The following is an 18,597-nucleotide window of genomic DNA, read 5'->3' as shown; positions in this document are numbered from 1 at the left end:
ATCATGTTTTGCAATAACGGGTTCTATGCAGTTAATTCCATAAACTATCTCTTGCATCATGCATACTGCTGTGACAGCATCCTTCCCCACAGATGGCATACAGAATCTATGCCAAGAGCACTGTTCCTCACTCTCTCTCTCCATCCTCATGGACTTGGCATTGCAGGCTCCCGACTCTGAGGTCCTGTCGCCCAGGAAACACTACCATCCCAGAGGGAAACAGTTATTAAAGAATAAAGACTTATGCAACAAGTCTTTAGGTATCTTTTTATGGCCGCTCCGCACGGCATGCGGGATCTTAGTTCCCCCACCAGGGTTTGAACCTGCGCCCCCTGCAGTAGAAGCGCGGAGTCTTAACCACTGGACCGCCAGGGAAGTCCCAACAAGTCTTTAAGCATCCTTTATTGAAAAGACAGGCTAAGTGGGAATGTATTGCCTCCCATCTCCAATGCCCCACCTTAAGTCATCCCAGCTCTCCCCATAATTCTTCACTGTTAAATCATTTATTGTCAAACCCTCTTCACGTGTGTCTCAGGGTCCATAACAAAATTCTAAGGCCTAGATGGACTTCTCTTTTTCTTTCTCTGTCTCTTTTTAAAAATCTTTCCCAGGGTGATGCAGCACAGTGACAAAATAATAACCTTTTAAGTCTGACAGACCTGGATTTGAGTCCTGACCCATCACTCAATGACCATGTGCCCTTGGGCCAAATATGTGATCTCTGTGACTCTCAGAGTCCCCATCTGCAAAGGGAAGATAACAGTATCTACCTAACTAGGCTGTTGTGAGGATTAAATAAGATAACATATGGTTGCTTTTATTAATAATATTTTATTAACACAAGGTAGTAGAAAGGTAACTTATCTGCCATCTATTCCATTTTTCATTATTAACCATAATTTTTGTTATGTCTGCCAAATAGCAATAATTCACTTAAAAATCCTCTTAAATATATTTTAAAAATAGCATGCATAAGTTTTATATATATATATGTGTGTGTGTATATATATATACATATATATATATATATATATCACACATGGAGGAAAAAAATACTGTTTATTCAGGTCATTTGGACTTACTTTGCCCAGATAGTTTTATTTTTCTCTGGTCTGAATATTCAAAATTTCAAAAACCTGAGAGCAATTTGCTTTTCAATTTATTACTTAGTTTTTTTTTCTTTCCCCCCTCCTTTCCCTTCCCTCTCTTTCTTTCTGCAAAAAGATTTTCAAGCAGAAAAAAAAAAAAAGAGATGCAACTACATTTATGGCTTATCTAACTTGGATGATTTCCATAAATAAATGATTACATGACTATTAAGAGTAGAAAAAAAATAATTCAGTATCTCCACAAGATGGTAAATGTCATGTATTTCATCCCAGCATTTGACGGTTTGTAATTTTCTCATACACAAACAAAAAAAATGATTAATGAATATCTTACCCCAAACCTTTTCTCAACTTTTTGAGAAATTACTCTGAGATTCTTAATCAACATTTGTCCACTTATATCACCTTGGTAATCACTGGCTTCTCACTAATTTATTCAAGAACTTAACAAGTTTCAAAGACAAAGAAACAGAACACTTTATTATAAAACTTATAAAATAATTAAATATTACACATATATTTTGACTTTTCTCTATAACCCATGTTTATTTATTCAACATTTTTCCTCAGAATTAATATCACTTAGCGAAGCAAGTGAGAACACATAAGAATAGGCTATTAATTAATAAATTAATTCTCCATAAAATAATAAAATGATAATTATATAAAGAGACAACTTGCAAGTTTTCAGAGGGCAAGGGGGTGGTGATGTAGCACGATATATGTATATTTTTTTATGATAAAATGGCCATTATTCTGGGCCAAGCCAAGGAGATTGAGAGAATATTCTGATCATCGTTTCTCTGAGATCTGAGAATGCATGATTCTAATTAGAATGGAACAAAGGATGCTCTAAATTTAACAAACCGCTGTCTCGTTGGTTGTGCTGAGCTGGCAAATCCCCGTTTGAATTGAGACTTTTTAAAGCAGTAAAATTGGGTTACATTCATCAAAGACATTGAGGAATAGAGAAGAATTATATAAATATGCCCTTAATAACCACATCTCAAAAAATTACAGAAGGACACAGTCTCGTAAGTTACTTTGGTTTTGGCAAAATACTGTGGTATTTTTCCAGTTGAGCGCAATTTTAAGCTCATTAGTGCCTACCAACAGCTGGTTTCTGAACACTGAAACTATGACCTGAAAGATTATAAAACATTCTTATTCGTTGAAGGGTCTTGGCATATTATGACTTATTAATATTCACATAGCAAGAAGACAGATGGATTTTTCTATTGCTACTGTGACTTTTTTCTTGTTAACTAAATCCTAGGGCAAATTTAAACATGTCAGTTGGTAGGGGAAAAAAACCACAAGCGGCCTTTAATTTTCCAAGCATCCCTGATAATATGTAGGGAGCATTATAAATGATGTTTTCCCCTCCTTCAAAACAGGGCTGTTTTGCTGTTTAGCTCCTCTTAGATTTTTACCAGAAATGAACATCTCACCAATTGTGATTCCCAAAGAGCAGACTTGAGGCTCCTGAGTACTTGTTCGACTAGCACCAAAAATTATGAGGTTCATAGAGTGTGTAGGGCAACAGTGTTTTGTGGGTTTTTTTTTTTTTTCTCCTTTTTTTCAGAGTGTGAATTTCAATTAAGTGGCCATCTTAACTAGTTCACGTTGCCCTGTTTTCAGAATATTCCTTTTCAAGTTGTGAATTTTAGTCTCGGAGACTGTCTATAAGTAGAATATACTTTAAACAAAATAATAAAAAAGCAACACACACACACACACACACACACACACACACACACACACACACACCCAAATAAACAGGACATGAAGCTTGCTAGTCCAGCAGCAAGCACAGTCACGAGCACCATCTGGCGTTTGTATAACTTCTGGTGTGGGGTGTCCACAGTTGCGTCAAACTGTGAGCTCCAAGGAAGTTAGGCAGTGTGTTCCGTCCACATTTGATTGCTCCAAGTCTCAGTCTTTGACTTGAGGTCTTAAAGGGCCTTTTCACAACTGACGTCTTGGTCATGGAACCCTCTGAGGTTCACAGGGGGGATGTGTCCCAAAGTTAACAAGAGTCTCACTTTGTCACAATTTGTTCTATCTCATTGTAAGTTATCACTTCTTGCGTGTAACAGTGCAAATCAAAGCTGTTCTCTTTTTGTTTTACGTTTTTGTAAATCAGATTTGTCATCGCTTCCCATTTTCAAGTGCTTCTGAGTACCATGTGCATTGGGGAACGGAAAAAGGAGCCTGTCTGTACTTGAGAGCGGGCCCCTCCAACACTGCGGTCAGCTCACACGTGGTTTGCAGTGTTCAGCTTTCGATGGGGATGTGGCTGGTCTCTCTGGAGGCTGGGAGGTAAGACCCTGGCCCTTCCGGGCTGGAAGGGTGTCAAGATCAGCTCTTCCTTGTGCATGACTTGCAGCACTGTTTGCCGTAAAATTTGTGGTTGCAGACACCATGCTGAGGCACAAGATGACACCAGCCGAAGAAATCTACACAGGATGGATCCTCTAAGGTGAGAGAACACATTCAGCACGTTAGGACAGGTTCTTAGCCTTTTTCTTAAGGTCAGGGCCTAGAGAACAAAGACTTGGGGTCGACTTGCCTTGTGCCCTGAGTGGTTCTTACATTATACATTAGGACTTTGGTGGGAGCGTGGGGAAAGCAGGATTAAGACACCTAAAGGGACCCATAGCCATTAACAAAATGTAAACAGGTGGGGGGGGGAAGTGGGTGTTTGAAAAAAGTCATATCCAGCCTGAGGTTAATGTCAGATCCTCCCAAATAACCCGGGGGCTACCGTTCTGCCTCCAAGGGACGTGCCCTAGAACAGCGCATTAGGGATGCCCCGAGGGTGTTGTTAAACCACTAGTTCTGCTTCAGAAGGTCTGGGGTGAAGACTGAGATTTTTTATTTCTAACAAGCACCCCAGGGTTGCTGCTGCTAACCTGTTACTTTGGGGAGTAACATGTTAGTAACATGTTACTAACATGCTAACATGTTACTTTGGGGAGCAGTGAACCTAATATATTGGGAGTCAGGAAACCTGGATTTAAGGCCCAGCTGCCACATTCTGTGTAGGTTTAAATAAAATCTCATGGCCAATTTGCAAATAAGTGAATTTAAGTCAGCACCAATCTTTTCAAACTTCTTTAGTTCTTTAAGATAACAGACGTGATTACCTATTGGAAGCAGAACATTGGGCAGCAAAGGGTTTTACCCAAAAGGGCCTCAGGAGATACAGAAGGCACAGGAAGTTGTATGTAAATTTTTCTTTACGTAAACATAAATGCATGGTTTAGGAGTTAGGGTTCAGTCATTCTACTGGATTCTCAAGGATTTTTGACTTCAGAAATATTTAGGGTCTACCCTATACTCTCATTCATAGATGGAATTTTTTTCTCTATGAAAGCCTTAAGTCACCCTCAACTCACCCAAAACCACACTCTGCCCACAGGCACCCAGTCATGTCCCTTCCGAATTCATCCTTCAGTGGCTCCCCTGTGTGCCTTTAGACATGTCATGAAAGGTTGCCGCTCTTCTGTTTTTCCTGCTGCTCCCAATTTTTATCCTGTCCTCCTGCGATTCAGAACTGCCTACAGTTCCTTCTTCCCTTCCTTAAGACTTGGTTCCTCTGCCTAAAACTCCCTCTTATACACACACACTTCACCCCTGTCTCATAGTAGCTCCAGTGATCCTTTTAACACAGAAATCCATTCATGTCATGTCTCTGCCCCTAACTCTGCCACTGGATCCCATCCACTCAGAGTGAAAGGTATGGTCCTTACAGTGACTGACGAGGAGGCCCTAGGATCTGGTTCCCCTAAGACACCTGAGGCACTTCTCCTTCATTTCCCTTAAGTCTTTGCTCAGAGGTCAGCGATCAGTAAGGCCTTCTCTGACCACCCCATAAAAACAGCAAGCCCCCTGGCCTCCCAGGAAGGACTCCCTATGCCCTCCCTTGCTTTATTTTTCTACACTGGATTTACTGGTATTTATCATATTATGTTTACTATCTGGGTCCTCTCTAGAGTGCAAGATCCTTAAGCAGAGATTTTATCTACTTATTTTCACTGCTTTGTTCCCAACATCTAGTGTCTTCTGAGTAGCTACTCAAAAAGTATTTGTTGAAAAAATTCCCTGTACCTCTCATGGCTGAAACAACCAACTGAAACTATACTGTCAACTTGGGTGTAAGGATGAAATGGAGTTGTTATTGTCTTTCCAATAAGTCCTGGGTATATTTTGGAGGTAGAGCCTAAAGGATTTACTGAAAGGTTGGTAAAGGGTATGAGAGAAAAAGAAGAATCAAGAATGACTCTAGGATTTTGACCTGAGCATCTAGAAGAATGGGATCGTGTTTACTGACATGGGGACCTCTATAGGAGTGGAGGTAGGGCACCAGGAGACTGGTTTAGGATGTATTGTAAGAGATAGAAGCTAGACATGACATGAATACTTTGCCTATGTGTCTATTTATACATCTTCAAGTTGAATTTTTTTTTTCTTTTTTTTTGCGGTCTTCTCACTGCTGTGGCCTCTCCCGTTGCGGAGCACAGACTCAGGACGCGCAGGCTCCACGGCCATGGCTCACGGGCCCAGCCGCTCCTTGGCATGTGGGATCTTCCTGGACCGGGGCATGAACCCGCGTCCCCTGCACCGGCAGGCGGACTCTCAACCACTGCGCCACCAGGGAAGCCCCTCAATTATTTTTTAATTTACACTTGTACAGTGTCTTATACCCCATTAGCATGTACCCTAATCAATCAGAATGTATGTCTGGATCAGTTTCTATTTAGATTGTAGAGATTATCTTCTTGATGCAGTGGAAATACTGGAGGATAAAAACAGGCCACTAAAAGCATGGTCCTAACTGCACTGCTTATCGTCACTTACCCCTCTCGAGATAAGAATGGAATTTTGACAGGTAGCTGCAGCTTGTGCTATAAGCTAAACGTAAGTCCCGAAGCAGACATGAGGGGTCTCACTACGCTATCAGTATAAGTGCCGTGTTGGGTTATAGTTATCATGATCATTACTAGTAGCTCGTTATTCGAGCTTCTATTATGAGTCAGGTATTTTATTTACACTATTAAGGATGACCCTAGAGTGAGCTTCACATCTTACATGCAAACAACTGACAAATATTTTTGGCTTCATCTTCAGAATACAGTCAGCATCCAGCCACCCCACCTGCGACTGCCCCAGTGGGAACTCGTCCCCTCGCTGGACTGTTGGAGCTGCCTTCTGCAGGGCAGCCAAGTCCTCGTTCTGTTCTAGGTCCCCTGCCCTCATCTCAGTATAAGTGCCAACGATCTCCAAGTCAGATCCTCCTGCACCTCTGCTCTAAGTTCTCTGTTGCCTTCCGTCGAACTCAGACTTTTATCTGAGGTCCTTATAATAACTTACAGGGCCTCCAGGATCACTTTTAGCTCATGGCTTAACCCCCCTTCACTGTATTCATCCTACTCCAGGTGTCTTGCTATCCTGCCTTGATCAGATTTACATATTCCTGCCTCAGGGCCTTTGCATTTGCTGTTCCCTCTGCCAGGAACACTCTCCTAGATGCATACATAGCTCACCTTCCTTTAGGTTTTCTTCAGGTCTCTGTTTAAATATCGCATCATCAAAGTGGCCTTGCCTGACTATTCTATCTAAACTGGTTTTCCCACCACCTCTTCAACCGCAACTATTCTCTTGTCATACACCCTTCTTCAGTTTTATTCTCTGCTACTTTGCCATATAACATTGTACATTAATTGGTTGGTTTGTTGTCTGTTTCCAGGTATGAAGGTGAAACTGCCCATTTTGTTCCCTGCTCTATCTACAGTCAGACATCAGAACAGTTCCTGGTTCCCAGTAAGCACTAAATAGGTAAGTATTAAGAACTGAATTACCTTATTTAACTCTCAGTAACCTTTTAAGGTAAGCATTACCTTAAATGCTTTTTATAAATAGTTTTATAAATAGTTTTAAAAGTATTTATAAATAGTTTTATAAATAGTTTATAAAAAACTATTTTTATAAATAGTTTTATAAATAGTCCATTTTATAAATAGTTAAGAAAGTTTAAAACCTTGTCCATGTCCACACAGTAAGTGGCACAATGTGGACTCAAATCCATTTTTTTCCCATTATTAATAGATGCATGTTTTATTAAACGTATAAAGACCAAAGATTTGTAACTTTTAATAATCCAGATTCTTATTTTAAATTCACCAACATTATTTATTCATTTTTTTAACTTTTTTTTTTCTTTTTAACATCTTTATTGGAGTATAATTGCTTTACAATGGTGTGTTAGTTTCTGCTGTATAACAAAGTGAATCAGCTATACATATACATATATCCCCGTATCTCTTCCCTCTTGCGTCTCCCTCCCTCCCACCGTCCCTATCCCACCCCTCTAGGTGGTCAAAAAGCACCGAGCTGATCTCCCTGTGCTATGCGTCTGCTTCCCACTAGCTGTCTATTTTATATCAAATCCATTTTTATGAATTCAGAGTCCTTGCTCCTTTCATTGTACAGTGCTGCCCACCCGTCCCCCTCCCGACTTGAAGACGTGAGGACTTCCATGAGGAGTGGCTTGTTTGTATTGTGTGTCTAGTCATCTCCAACTTCATCTCACTAGTCTGCAGTCCAGGCATCTTCCAGACGGTTACCAGTTACAGGGCAGTGTGACCGACAAGTGTCTGGTGGTTACAGCCCAGGGCTTTGCTCTTTTCTGAATAAGCCTTACACATAAAATATGTGTAATACCAAGTCATAGGGTTGGTCCCCAAAGTGGAGATCCAATGAATACATCCAGGTAAAGCATCCCACAGTGATGGTGGTATGAGGTGAATGCCCTAGACGGGCTGCCAGCATGGCGGGGGGTGTGAGGGATGTCACACCTGCTTGGCTGTCCTGGAAGACAGGATGGAAGAAACATCTGCTCTGGGGTCCAGTTTGAGTTACTGCAATGCCTCAAAACTTCCACCTGACTGTCAGCTCCTTGAGGGCAAGACTGTATGTCTGAAACTCTCACAGTGCCTAGCAGAGCACGCAGCCCGGGGTCTCAGAGGTCTCAGAGAAGATTCAGAGAACTGAAACCTCTTCCCTGTATCCCCACGGGAATGCTTACTGCCCACTCACAGTTCCTGAAAACTCAGGGCCGAAAATACACTCAAATCACTTCCCCCAGTGGTCATCCAGCCAGCAACATAAGAAGGAAGACTTCTGGGCAGTAGCGTGTGCATGCTACCCTCCTTACCTTGGGGATGGCAATGGGAGAACTGAGAGGAAATCTCCAACTTAGTAAGACTATAGCCCACGTTTTTGGCCAGGAAGAAACACCTGGGCTTGTGTCCTTCATATTTGCCTTCTCATTTTACTCCTCTTTCTAAAAGGAGACCTGACTCGGTCAAGAGGCATGGAGAGAAGTCCCTCTTCCAGGAAGCCTTTCCCCACATCCTCCTTTTTCACTTCGCACCATCCCTGCAAACCAGCTACAGCTCACCGCCGTCACAACGCTAGGGACGTTCCCCATTTTATTTGCAGTGGTGTCTTTCTCCTCTTTTGAGACACTGAGCTCCCTGTGGCTTAAGACCAAGACCCTGCCATGTTCTTTTATCCCTAGAAGAGTGGTAAAGGTGAAACAATAGTACTTAACACACAGTCTTTTATTTATACACTCCTGCATTTGTTCATGTAACACGTGTTGAGCACCTACTGTGTGCCGTGTGTGGTGACGGGTGCACAAAATAATAAACATCGACAGCCTCCCCACCGCCTTGCCCCTAGCATGCCTCTTGACTCTCCCTACCTCACAGTCCTGACCAGGAAATACGTACTCTTGAGTATTTTCAGGATTGGCCATTGGCCTTTGGCCTTTCTGAAAGTACTGAGGGGGCATGCCCTTTATTTGTGGCCCTTCCAGACTGAGCCTTTGTATGTGTGGGTTTGTCTGTGGCCAACTGACTAAAGGGTGAAAGTGAAAAATCACCAATGGTGAGGAAAGGGGTCGTCAGTCTGGGAGTATATGACCACTTGCTTCTTCCCCTATAAGCTTTATGCTGAGAAAGGCTGCAGGTTTGTAGAATTCTGGCATTGCCTTAGAGGTGATCTGGCTCTGCTATGTTATTTGTTTTCTTATCTTGTGCAAACCCCAGATAAGAAAGGAGAAAGAGCAGAGGAGAGAAAATTGATGCCTGGAGCTAAGGCTGTAAGAAGGAGATAAACAACAACATCAATTTAGAGATGGGAAGTGGTATGGACAGTGAAAGAGGAAGTGAGAAACAGGCCTGAACCTGATTCACCACAAATTGGAAAACCTGGGGGTAAGAGACTGGACAGTTTCAAAAACGTGTGATTGGATAAAGTGAAAACTCAGCAGGTACACGATGGAAAATGATTCTTGGGCACAAGGAAATCTGATTAGGCTGAAGAAATATTTCCTGGTGTTTGTCAGATTACTTTAAAATAAGATGGACTAGTGAAGAAGAGTGTGGTTCACTCAGACAAGTGAATTTCCCATTTTTCCATCAGCACTCACTGTACTTCATTTGACCTAACTTGAACCAAAAAAAACCCATTCAAGGTGTAGTACTAGGATAATGCATATTCACTGCAATTGTAATTTATCTGTCGCCTCAATTAAAATGTAAGTTCCTAGGGCTTCCCCCGTAGCGCAGTGGTTGAGAGTCCGCCTGCCGATGCAGGGGACACGGGTTCGTGCCGCGGAGCGGCTGGGCCCGTGAGCCATGGCCGCTGAGCCTGCGTGTCCGGAGCCTGTGCTCCGCAACGGGAGAGGCCACAGCAGTGAGAGGTCCGCGTACATAAGTTCCTAGAGGGCAATTCTTGTTCACTCTTGCATTCTGGTGGCAGCATTATCTCTGGCATATGGTGGTTACTTTGTTCAACTTCTTTTTTCTTTCTTTTTTTAAATGTAATTTTTATTTGATATTGCAGTATAGTTGATTTACTATGTTGTGTCAGTTTCAGGTGTACAGCAAAGTGATTCAGTTATACATATATCCATTCTTTTTTAGATTCTTTTCCCATATAGGATATTATAGAATATTGAGTAGAGGTCCCTGTGCTATACAGTATGTCCTTATTGGTTATCTCTTTTATATATAGTAGTGTGTATATGTTAATCCCAAACTCCTAATTTATCCCTCCCTCCCCACGTTTCCCCTTTGGTAACTGTAAGTTTGTTTTCGAAGTCTGTGAGACTGTTTCTGTTTCGTAAATAAGTTCATTTGTATCATTTTTTTTTTTAGATTCCACATATAAGTGATATCATATGATACGTCTCTTCCTCTGTCTGACTTATGATGAGCTCTAGGCCCATCCAGGTTGCTGCAAATGGCATTATTTCATTCTTTTTTATGGCTCTGGCACATGGTGGTTACTTTTTTCAATTTAAACTTAGTTTAAGAAAAGGGCCTTGCAACATTACCATTTCGTCCTTTCAAAGTAAAAATGAATGGCTAAAAAGCCATTAATTGTAGAATTAAATGTTCTTGCATACCCATGCAAACAAGATCACTTTGAGCAGGAACTTTCCTGGATTTGTGCCTTGTACACCTCTCAGGAGTGCTCTTCACATAGACTTGGATGTGAATGGCGCCCCCTAGCGTTGTGCAATGCATAAGCTACGCAATCAAATATGGTAGGCTTTTGAAAAATATTCCAAAGAGCAGTAAAACTGACTGGCACGCGGGGTCCTTTACCTCTCTTTTCAGGAGCTGGACAGAAGTTTGTATTACAGGCTCGTAGCACCGGAGGTTTCTGCCGGAGCAGACAACTTGAGGAAGGCTGGCCCTGCTGAACACAGTGGACTGATCGGGTCTGGACCCCTCCTCCACAGGTCACCGTGCACTGCAGAAAAGGGAAAAGAGGAAGGAGTCAGGAACAATCGGGATGGTGTCCTGTCTGATGTCAGTGACATCAAATAAAAGGAATCCCCATGCTTCATGACATCTCCAAGATGCCTGTCCATAAAACAGGGACTGTCCAGAGCCAGGCACAATGTGCTCGTGGTACACTGAGTCTCTTCTAACATGTGGGAGCCATGGGATCTGATTAGAAGGCTCTTAAGCAAATGCTGTCTATCTCCCCCAAGAATGTGTGTCTCCCAGTTAAGTGACTCATAAAGAAGAGAGCTTCCAGAAATACAGAAGCTGCTATAAGAATGCAGAAACAAAGAGAGACACATCTAGGCAATTCATCACAGTATTTAAAGAATTCCAGGCAATCTCTGCAGATACGATAGTGGGGGGGATAGTTCAAAACTTGGACAGCAAAAGAAATAACTCTCCGAGACAGCTTTGGAATTATGCCCTCTGTGCCCAGCCGAATTCTGAGTTAGCCTGGTGGATATGGTGCTTCCTAGAAGTCAATTATTTCACTGTCCAACTGAAGTTTAAAAAAAAAAAAAAAGACGAAGAAGGAGTGTCAAGTTATATTTTTCCAGGCACACATATAAAGATATTTGTGCCTGGAAAATAAGAACATATTATCAGGGGAAAAGACAGCCCTTTAAATAGATTTTTATATGTATTTTGCTTTTAAAAAATTCACTAAATTATCCCTATTATTTTTCTTATTTTATTGTGGACAGGTGCGGACTTCATCTTGGACAAGCATCACTATATGGATTGGCATTTGAGAGGAAAAAATACGTTGAGGTAAAAAGAGTATGAGTTTTGGATTTAGCCCCAAATTCAAATATAGCTGTATTAGTGTTATCAAATCATTTAAACCAGAAGTTGGCAAACTTTTTTTGTAAAGAGCAAGACAGGAAATATTTTTATTTGATTTACAATATTGTATTAGTCTCAGGCGTACAACAGAGTGATTCAAAATTTTTATAGATTATATTCCGTTTATAGTTATTATAAAATATTGGTTATAACCCCTGTGCTGTAAAACATGTCATTGTAGCTTATTTATTATATATACAGTAGTTTATAGCTTTTAATGCCCCTCCCACTCTGTTACTGGTTTGTTCTCTGTATTTTTTACATTCTACATATAAGTGATAACAGTGTTTATCCTTCTCTATCTGACTTATTCACTAAGCATAATACCTTCCTGGTCCATTGATGTTGCTGCAAATGGCATTATTTCCTTTTTTATGGCTGAGTAGTAGTCCATTATATACATGTACCACATCTTCTTTATCCACTCATCTGTCGATAGGTACTTAGTTTGCTTTCATGTCTTGGTTATTGTAAATAATGCTGTTATGAAAATTAGGGTGCATGTATCTTTTTGAATTAGTGTTTTCTTTTTCTTTGGATACATACCCAGGAGTTGAACTGCTGGGTCATATGGTAGTTCTATTTTTAGTTTTTTGAGGAATGTCCATACTGTTTTCCCCAGTGTCTGCACCAATTTACATTCCCACCAACAGTGTATAGGGGTTCCTTTTTCTCCACATCCTCGCAAACATTTGTTATTTGTGTTCTTTTTGATGATAGCCATACTAAGAGGTGTGAGGTAACATCTCACTGTGTTTTTTTTTTAACAAAACTTTATTTTTGGCTGCGTTGGGTCTTCGTTGCTGTGTGTGGGCGGGCTTCCTGTAGTTGCAGGGCGAGTGGGGGCTACTCTTCAGTGTGGGCTTCTCATCGCAGTGGCTTCTCTTGTCGTGGAGCACGGGCTCTAGGCACGCAGGCTCAAGAGTGCAGGCTCAGTAGTTGTGGCGCATGGGCTCAGCTGCTCTACGGCATGTGGGATCTTCTAGGACCAGGGCTTGAACCCGTGTCCCCTGCATTAGCAGGCAGATTCTTAACCACTGTGCCACCAGGGAAGCCCCTCACTGTGGTTTTGACTTGCATTTCTCTGACGATCAGTGATGTTGAGCATCTTTTCATGTACTCTTTGGCCATCTGCATGTCCTCTTTGGAAAAGTGTTTATTCAGTTCTTCTGCCCATTTTTGATTGGGTTGTTTTGTTTTTTGATATGGATTTGTGTGAGTTGTTTATATGTTTTGGATATTATCCCCTTATTAGTCACATCATTTGCAAATATTTCCTCCCAGTCGGTAGGTTGTCATTTCATTTTGTCTATGGTTTCCTTTGATGTGAAAAGTTTTTAAGTTTAATTAGATCCCATGTGTTTATTTTTGCTTTAGTTTCCTTTGCCTGAGGAGGCAGACCCCAAAACACATTGCTACAATTTATGTAAAAGAATGTTCTGCCTATGTTTTCTTCTAGGAGTTTTATGGTTTCCGGTCTTACATTTAGGTCTTTACTCCATTTTGAGTTTATTTTTGTATATGGTATGAGAAAATGTACTAATTTCATTCTTTTACATGCAGTAGTACAGTTTTCCCAGTACCACTAATTGAAGAGACTATTTTCTCCACTGTATATTCTCACCTCCTTCATTGTAGATTAACTGACCTTAAGCGCATGCGTTTAATTCTGGGCTCTCTATTCGGTCCCATTAATCCATGTGTCTGTTTTTGTGCCAGTATCATACTGTTTAGATTACCATAGTTTTTTAGTATAGTCTGAAGTCAGGGAGCATGATACCTCCAGTTCTGTTCTTCTTTCTCAAGATTGTTTTGGCTATTTGGGGTCTCTTGTGTTTCCAAACAAATTTTAAGATTATTTGTTCCAGTTCTGTGAAAAATGCTATTGGTATTTTGATAGGGATTGCACTGAATATGTAGATTGCCTTGGGTAGTATGATCATTTTAACAATATTAATTATATTAATTCTTCCAATCCACAAACACAGTATATCTTTCCATCTGTTTATGACCTCTTCAGTTTCTTTGATCAGTGTCTTATAGTTTTATGAGTACAGGTCCTTTACCTCCTTGGGTAGGTTTATTCCTAGGCATTTTATTCTTTTTGATGTAATTGTAAATGGGATTGTTTAATTTCTCTGACAGGTTGTTATTAGTGTATGGAACTATAACAGATTTCTGTATATTAATTTTGTATCCTACCGCTTTACCAAATCCATTGATGAACTGTGGTAGTTTTTTGGTGGTGTATCTTTAGGAGTTTCTATGTATAGTACAATGTCATCTACAAACAGTGACAGTGTTACTTCTTCTTTTCCAGCGTGGATTCCTTTTATTGCCCTGCCTTGTGCAGAGGCTGCTGACCGCTGCTTGGTGAGGCTGTGTCACAAGGTGGCTGGCTGCAGAACCCTGGGGTTAGTGCTGGCTTGCTGCTGAGCAGGGTCAGGGTCCAGGAGATCCCAGGGCTGAGGCCCACCTACTGGTGCATTCAGCCAGGTCCTGGGGCTAGTGCCAGCCCAGTGGCAGGCAAAGTCAGGTCCTGGCGTCTGGCTGCAGAGTCCAGTGGTCCCAGAGGTTGTGTCTAAATGTTGGTGGGTAAAGCCATTTTCTGACACAGCTGCTGTGGGTCTGGCATGTCTCAGAGCTTGTGTTGGCCTACTGATGAGTTGGGCTGGATCCCAGGGCAGCTGGCAGCCAAGGTATCTTAGAGCTGGTGTTGGCCTGCTGGTGGGTGGGCTGGGTCCCGCCACGGCTGCAGTTGTCCTGAGGCTGCTGTCCACCTGCTGGTGGGTGAGGCTGGTTCTGGGGCTAGAGCAGCCTCACTGGTAGGCTGGGCTTGGGCCCAGGGAGTCTTAAGGCAGCCTCTTGGCTGGCGGGTGGGGCAGCATCTGCACCCAGTTAAACTGCTTGGCCTGAGGCGTCCCAGTACTGGTGCCTTTAGGCTGGTAGGCAGGGCTGGAGCCCCAGGCTAATCAGCTCGAGGGAGGTTACAAAATGGCGCTTGCCAGCACTAGTGTCCATGTGGTAGAATGAGCTCCCCCAATGCCAGTGTCTGTACCCAGGGTTTGTTTCAGTTGCTTCCTTCTTCTCCAGGAGACTCTCCAAGATCAGCAGGTAGGTCTGACCCAGGCTCCTTTCTAAGCATTGCTTATGCCCTAGGTCTCAGAGCGTGTGACATTCTGTGTGCACCCTTTAAGAGCGGTGTCTCTGTTTCCCACAGTGCTCCGGAACTCCTGAAAGTAAGCTCCACTGGCTTCCAAGGCCAGACGTCCTGAAGGCTCATCTTGCTGGTGCAGATCCCTCGCTCCCTGCGGACAAGCTCTGCAACTGTAGCTATTCTCCCATTTGTGAATCACCCACCTGGGTATACTGCGACTCTGCCTCTCCTACCCATCTCACTGTGGCTCCTTCGTTACATCTTTAGTTGCAGAAGATCTTTTCTGGTAGGTTCCGGTCTTTGTCGTCAATTGTCGTTCTGTAACTAGTTGTTATTTTGGTGTGCCCATGAGAGGGGATGAACTCCTACTCTGTCATCTGGGGAACTCTCCTCTCACAGTAGTACGTATTTTAGGCTTTATGGGCTATACGATTTTTGTTGCAGTTACTCAACTTTGCCTTTGCAGCACTAAAGCAGCCGTGAACACCACAAACAAATGAGCGTGGCTGTGCGCTAATAAAAGTTTATCCAGGCAGCAGCTGGCGGAGATGATTTGCCCACTGGAAATTATTTGCTGATCCCTGATCTAAATGATTTTACATGAATCCATTTCCAAATCTGTTAAAATTTTAAAAAGGAATTCATAGCAATAGGCATATCACCTAGTAGGAGCCTAGCCAATTAATTAGAGATGCAATCATGCTAATTTCCTGATCTTTCCTCCATGTTTTAGTTCCCAGAGCCTCCCCAAACCTACCTGGCTCCTGTGTTGCATGATGAGGTGGGTAGCACCTCTCAAGCCAGTGGGGTCTCTGAAGCGCTATGTAACTCCCATTGGTTGTAACAACGCACGGACCAAAACACAGCTTTGGATTCCTGAGGGCGTATTATTCTCTGAGACTTAGCATCACATACCAATCCTAGCCCAAAGCAGTGTGTCTAAAGTTGCCCCCAAGTCTTTCGAGGATCTGAGTTTAAAAGCTGGGTGTCTTTGGCTGAATTGCCGAAGTCACTGAGCTTTACCTGCCTCAAAATAGGGACAATAATACCCACTGATAAGACTGTTTCCAGGATGAACGGAGGGAATAGAGGATGCGTGTACAGTCCATAGCGTAGAAAGCGTTTGACAAATGTTAGCTATTATTCAGAAACATGACATAAAAACCAAGCGAGTCAAGCCTCTGAGCAGCAGCTCTAAAATACAGAAGACTCTCGTGACGGTCTGAACACCAGCACGACGTGGCGGCCCTGGGGCTAAGGGCTTTATTTACTCATTAAACAAGGCTTCCCCGGTGGCGCAGCGCTTGAGAGTCCGCCTGCCGAGGCAGGGGACGCGGGTTCGTGCCCCGGTCCGGGAGGATCCCACGTGCCGCGGAGCGGCTGGGCCCGTGAGCCGTGGCCGCTGAGCCTGCGCGTCCGGAGCCTGTGCTCCGCAAGAAAAAAAAACAAGCCAGCTCTGCAAGATATTATCATCTCAATTTTCTAGATGTGAAAATGGAGGCTCACAGATGATGGAATCTGCCCAGGGCCGCATGGGCAGTGGAGCTGGCCAAGGAGCTCAGGGTGTTTGGACAGGTCTGTAACAGCAGCAGTTGTAAACTGCCTCCTTTTCTTGAATCTCTCCTAGGTGTTAAACCCCTCAATCTGTGTGCACTCACCTGTTGCCATGGTGACGAATACCACCCAGCTGCCATACTGTACACTGGACGGGCTGGACACGCCCCTCGGTTGCAGGTTTCTTCCAAGTCCAGGTTTGGTTTCTTAATATTGCGGCACCGTCGCTCAGGGAGGGTTACCAGCTTGCCCTGGAAGGCCTTCTCGCTGCATTTCATTTCCCTCTTCCTTACCCCCAGACCACAGCTAGCGGAACACTAGGGGCCAAGAAAGGAGGCGTCAGTGTGCAGGCTCCACCGTTAAGTCTGCTGAGCAGATGCATTCTGACCTAAGGAGGCACCATCCACGTGTAATCCGAGGGATGGGACTGCAGCAGGTCAACCACACCACGCCTGGATCCCGAAAGCACTGCACCCAGTCCCTCGTGCTGTAGAGGCCAGAGAATCGGAGTCACAGAATTCATCCGTACCGTAGAACAAAATGAGGCCCTGCCCAGCAGGACCAGGAGATGCCACGTGGAGGGAGTGAGACAAAGTCTGAGAGAAAGACAAGATTGGCAGAGGATGTGATCAGGATCTCTGTGTAGTGACTGGATGTCCAGGAATACCTGAGGCCTCTCTGCAGAGTCAGGGCTCGGTGTGCCAAGGAAGCAGGGCAGGGAGACTGGGGTTAGAGGCAGTGCAGGGGAAGAACCGTCAGATCACAAGTAACTTGCCTTCATTTTTACCCTGCCTCCCTCTTGGCTGAGCTACAACCTGCAGCTGTGGTATGGCAGGAAAAACAAAGAGAGAAGGATGGAGGCTGATGAAACGTATGAGCAAACCTGTTTTGGTTTTAAACAGTATTATGGAATACTGTACGAAGCCTTGATGAACTGAATAAATCCGTAAGAACTGGCATCAGTGTAACCATCATAAATAACGCAGGACAGGGATGGGATCGAGATGCTGGAGGACCAGGGTACGGAGCTCACCTTCTGCCACAAACACATCAAAAATACACCTGCACGTGGAATGATTCTCACAGAACATCTACGGAACCCTGGCAGGAGACCTCAGACTTTCAAAAGGGTAAGAAAATCTCCACATAACTGGGTAGGACAAAAGAAAAAAGGAAAAAAGAGGAATTGGGACAGGATCTGTGCCCCTGGGAGGAAACTGTGCAAGGGGAAGGCTTTCTGCACCCTGGGAAGTCCCCTCACTGGCAGGGAGATCAACCAGGACAGAGGGGAAGCTTTGGAGCCTTGGAGGAGCACAGCAACCAGTTTGTAGAGGGCAAAGAGGAGAGAGACCTGCACGGAGGGTTGGCACCACTGCCCGGCACCCCCTAGCCTGAGATGCTCCTCCGCTGAGGCAGGCAGGGGCTGGGTGCTGACGCTCGGGATTTGGAGGTCAGACCCAGGGAGAGGACTGGGGTTGGTTGCTTGGAGACACCCAGAGGGGGCTAGGGCGTGGCATGCCCCAGCTGAGGGAGGACAGAAAGAAGCCTGGGCCCATTAGAGAGGCAAGGCACTATTGTTGGGGGGGGGGGATGTTAGGAGGGGGGCAGGACAGCCATAGGAGCTTCTTTCTCTGTGAGGGCACTCTCGGCAGCAAAGTCCTGGAGGGGAAAGTCTGCAACCTAGGTTACTCTACCCAGCAAGATTACCATTTCGAATAGAAGGGGAGGGAAAGAATTTCTCAGACAAGCAAAAACTAAAAGAATACAGCAGTACTAAACCCATCCTAGAAGAAATACTGAAAGGTCTTTTGTAAACAGAAAGGAAGATATAGGAAGGAGGAAATCACAAATGGAAAGTAAATCACTTAAAGAATTCAATATACAGATCAAAAGGAAAAAAAAACCTATCTGTGAAAGCAATGATAAACACAGGAACAGCAAAAGGATAAACATGAAGATGTACAAAAGGACACGGAAAATCATAAAATGTGGGGAAAGAGTAAGAAAATGTAGATTTTTTTTTCTAGAATGTGTTTGAGCCTATTTGACTATCGGTCTAAAG

General features: G+C 43.5%; 1 protein-coding gene across 1 annotated transcript in view; it reads right to left on the bottom strand.

Moving 5' to 3' along the window:
* Window positions 1-2,901: 2,901 nt before the first annotated feature.
* The window catches only part of ADAMTS18 (ADAM metallopeptidase with thrombospondin type 1 motif 18), a 156,049-nt gene continuing 140,353 nt past the window's right edge, over window positions 2,902-18,597 (bottom strand). Inside the window, exons 21-23 of the mRNA XM_082862055.1 lie at window positions 16,640-16,852; window positions 10,793-10,940; window positions 2,902-3,586 (exon numbers count right to left, since the gene is read on the bottom strand). Coding sequence (XP_082718181.1) covers window positions 3,471-3,586; window positions 10,793-10,940; window positions 16,640-16,852 — 477 coding nt within the window. The 3' untranslated portion in view covers window positions 2,902-3,470. The remainder of the gene's footprint in view (window positions 3,587-10,792; window positions 10,941-16,639; window positions 16,853-18,597) is intronic.

This window comes from Leucopleurus acutus (assembly GCF_964270905.1).
Source record: "Leucopleurus acutus genome assembly, chromosome: 20".
In the NCBI taxonomy this organism is placed as follows: domain Eukaryota; kingdom Metazoa; phylum Chordata; class Mammalia; order Artiodactyla; family Delphinidae; genus Leucopleurus; species Leucopleurus acutus.
The sequence above is the reverse complement of the archived record's forward strand: the minus strand, read 5'-3'. Positions and strand labels throughout refer to the sequence as shown.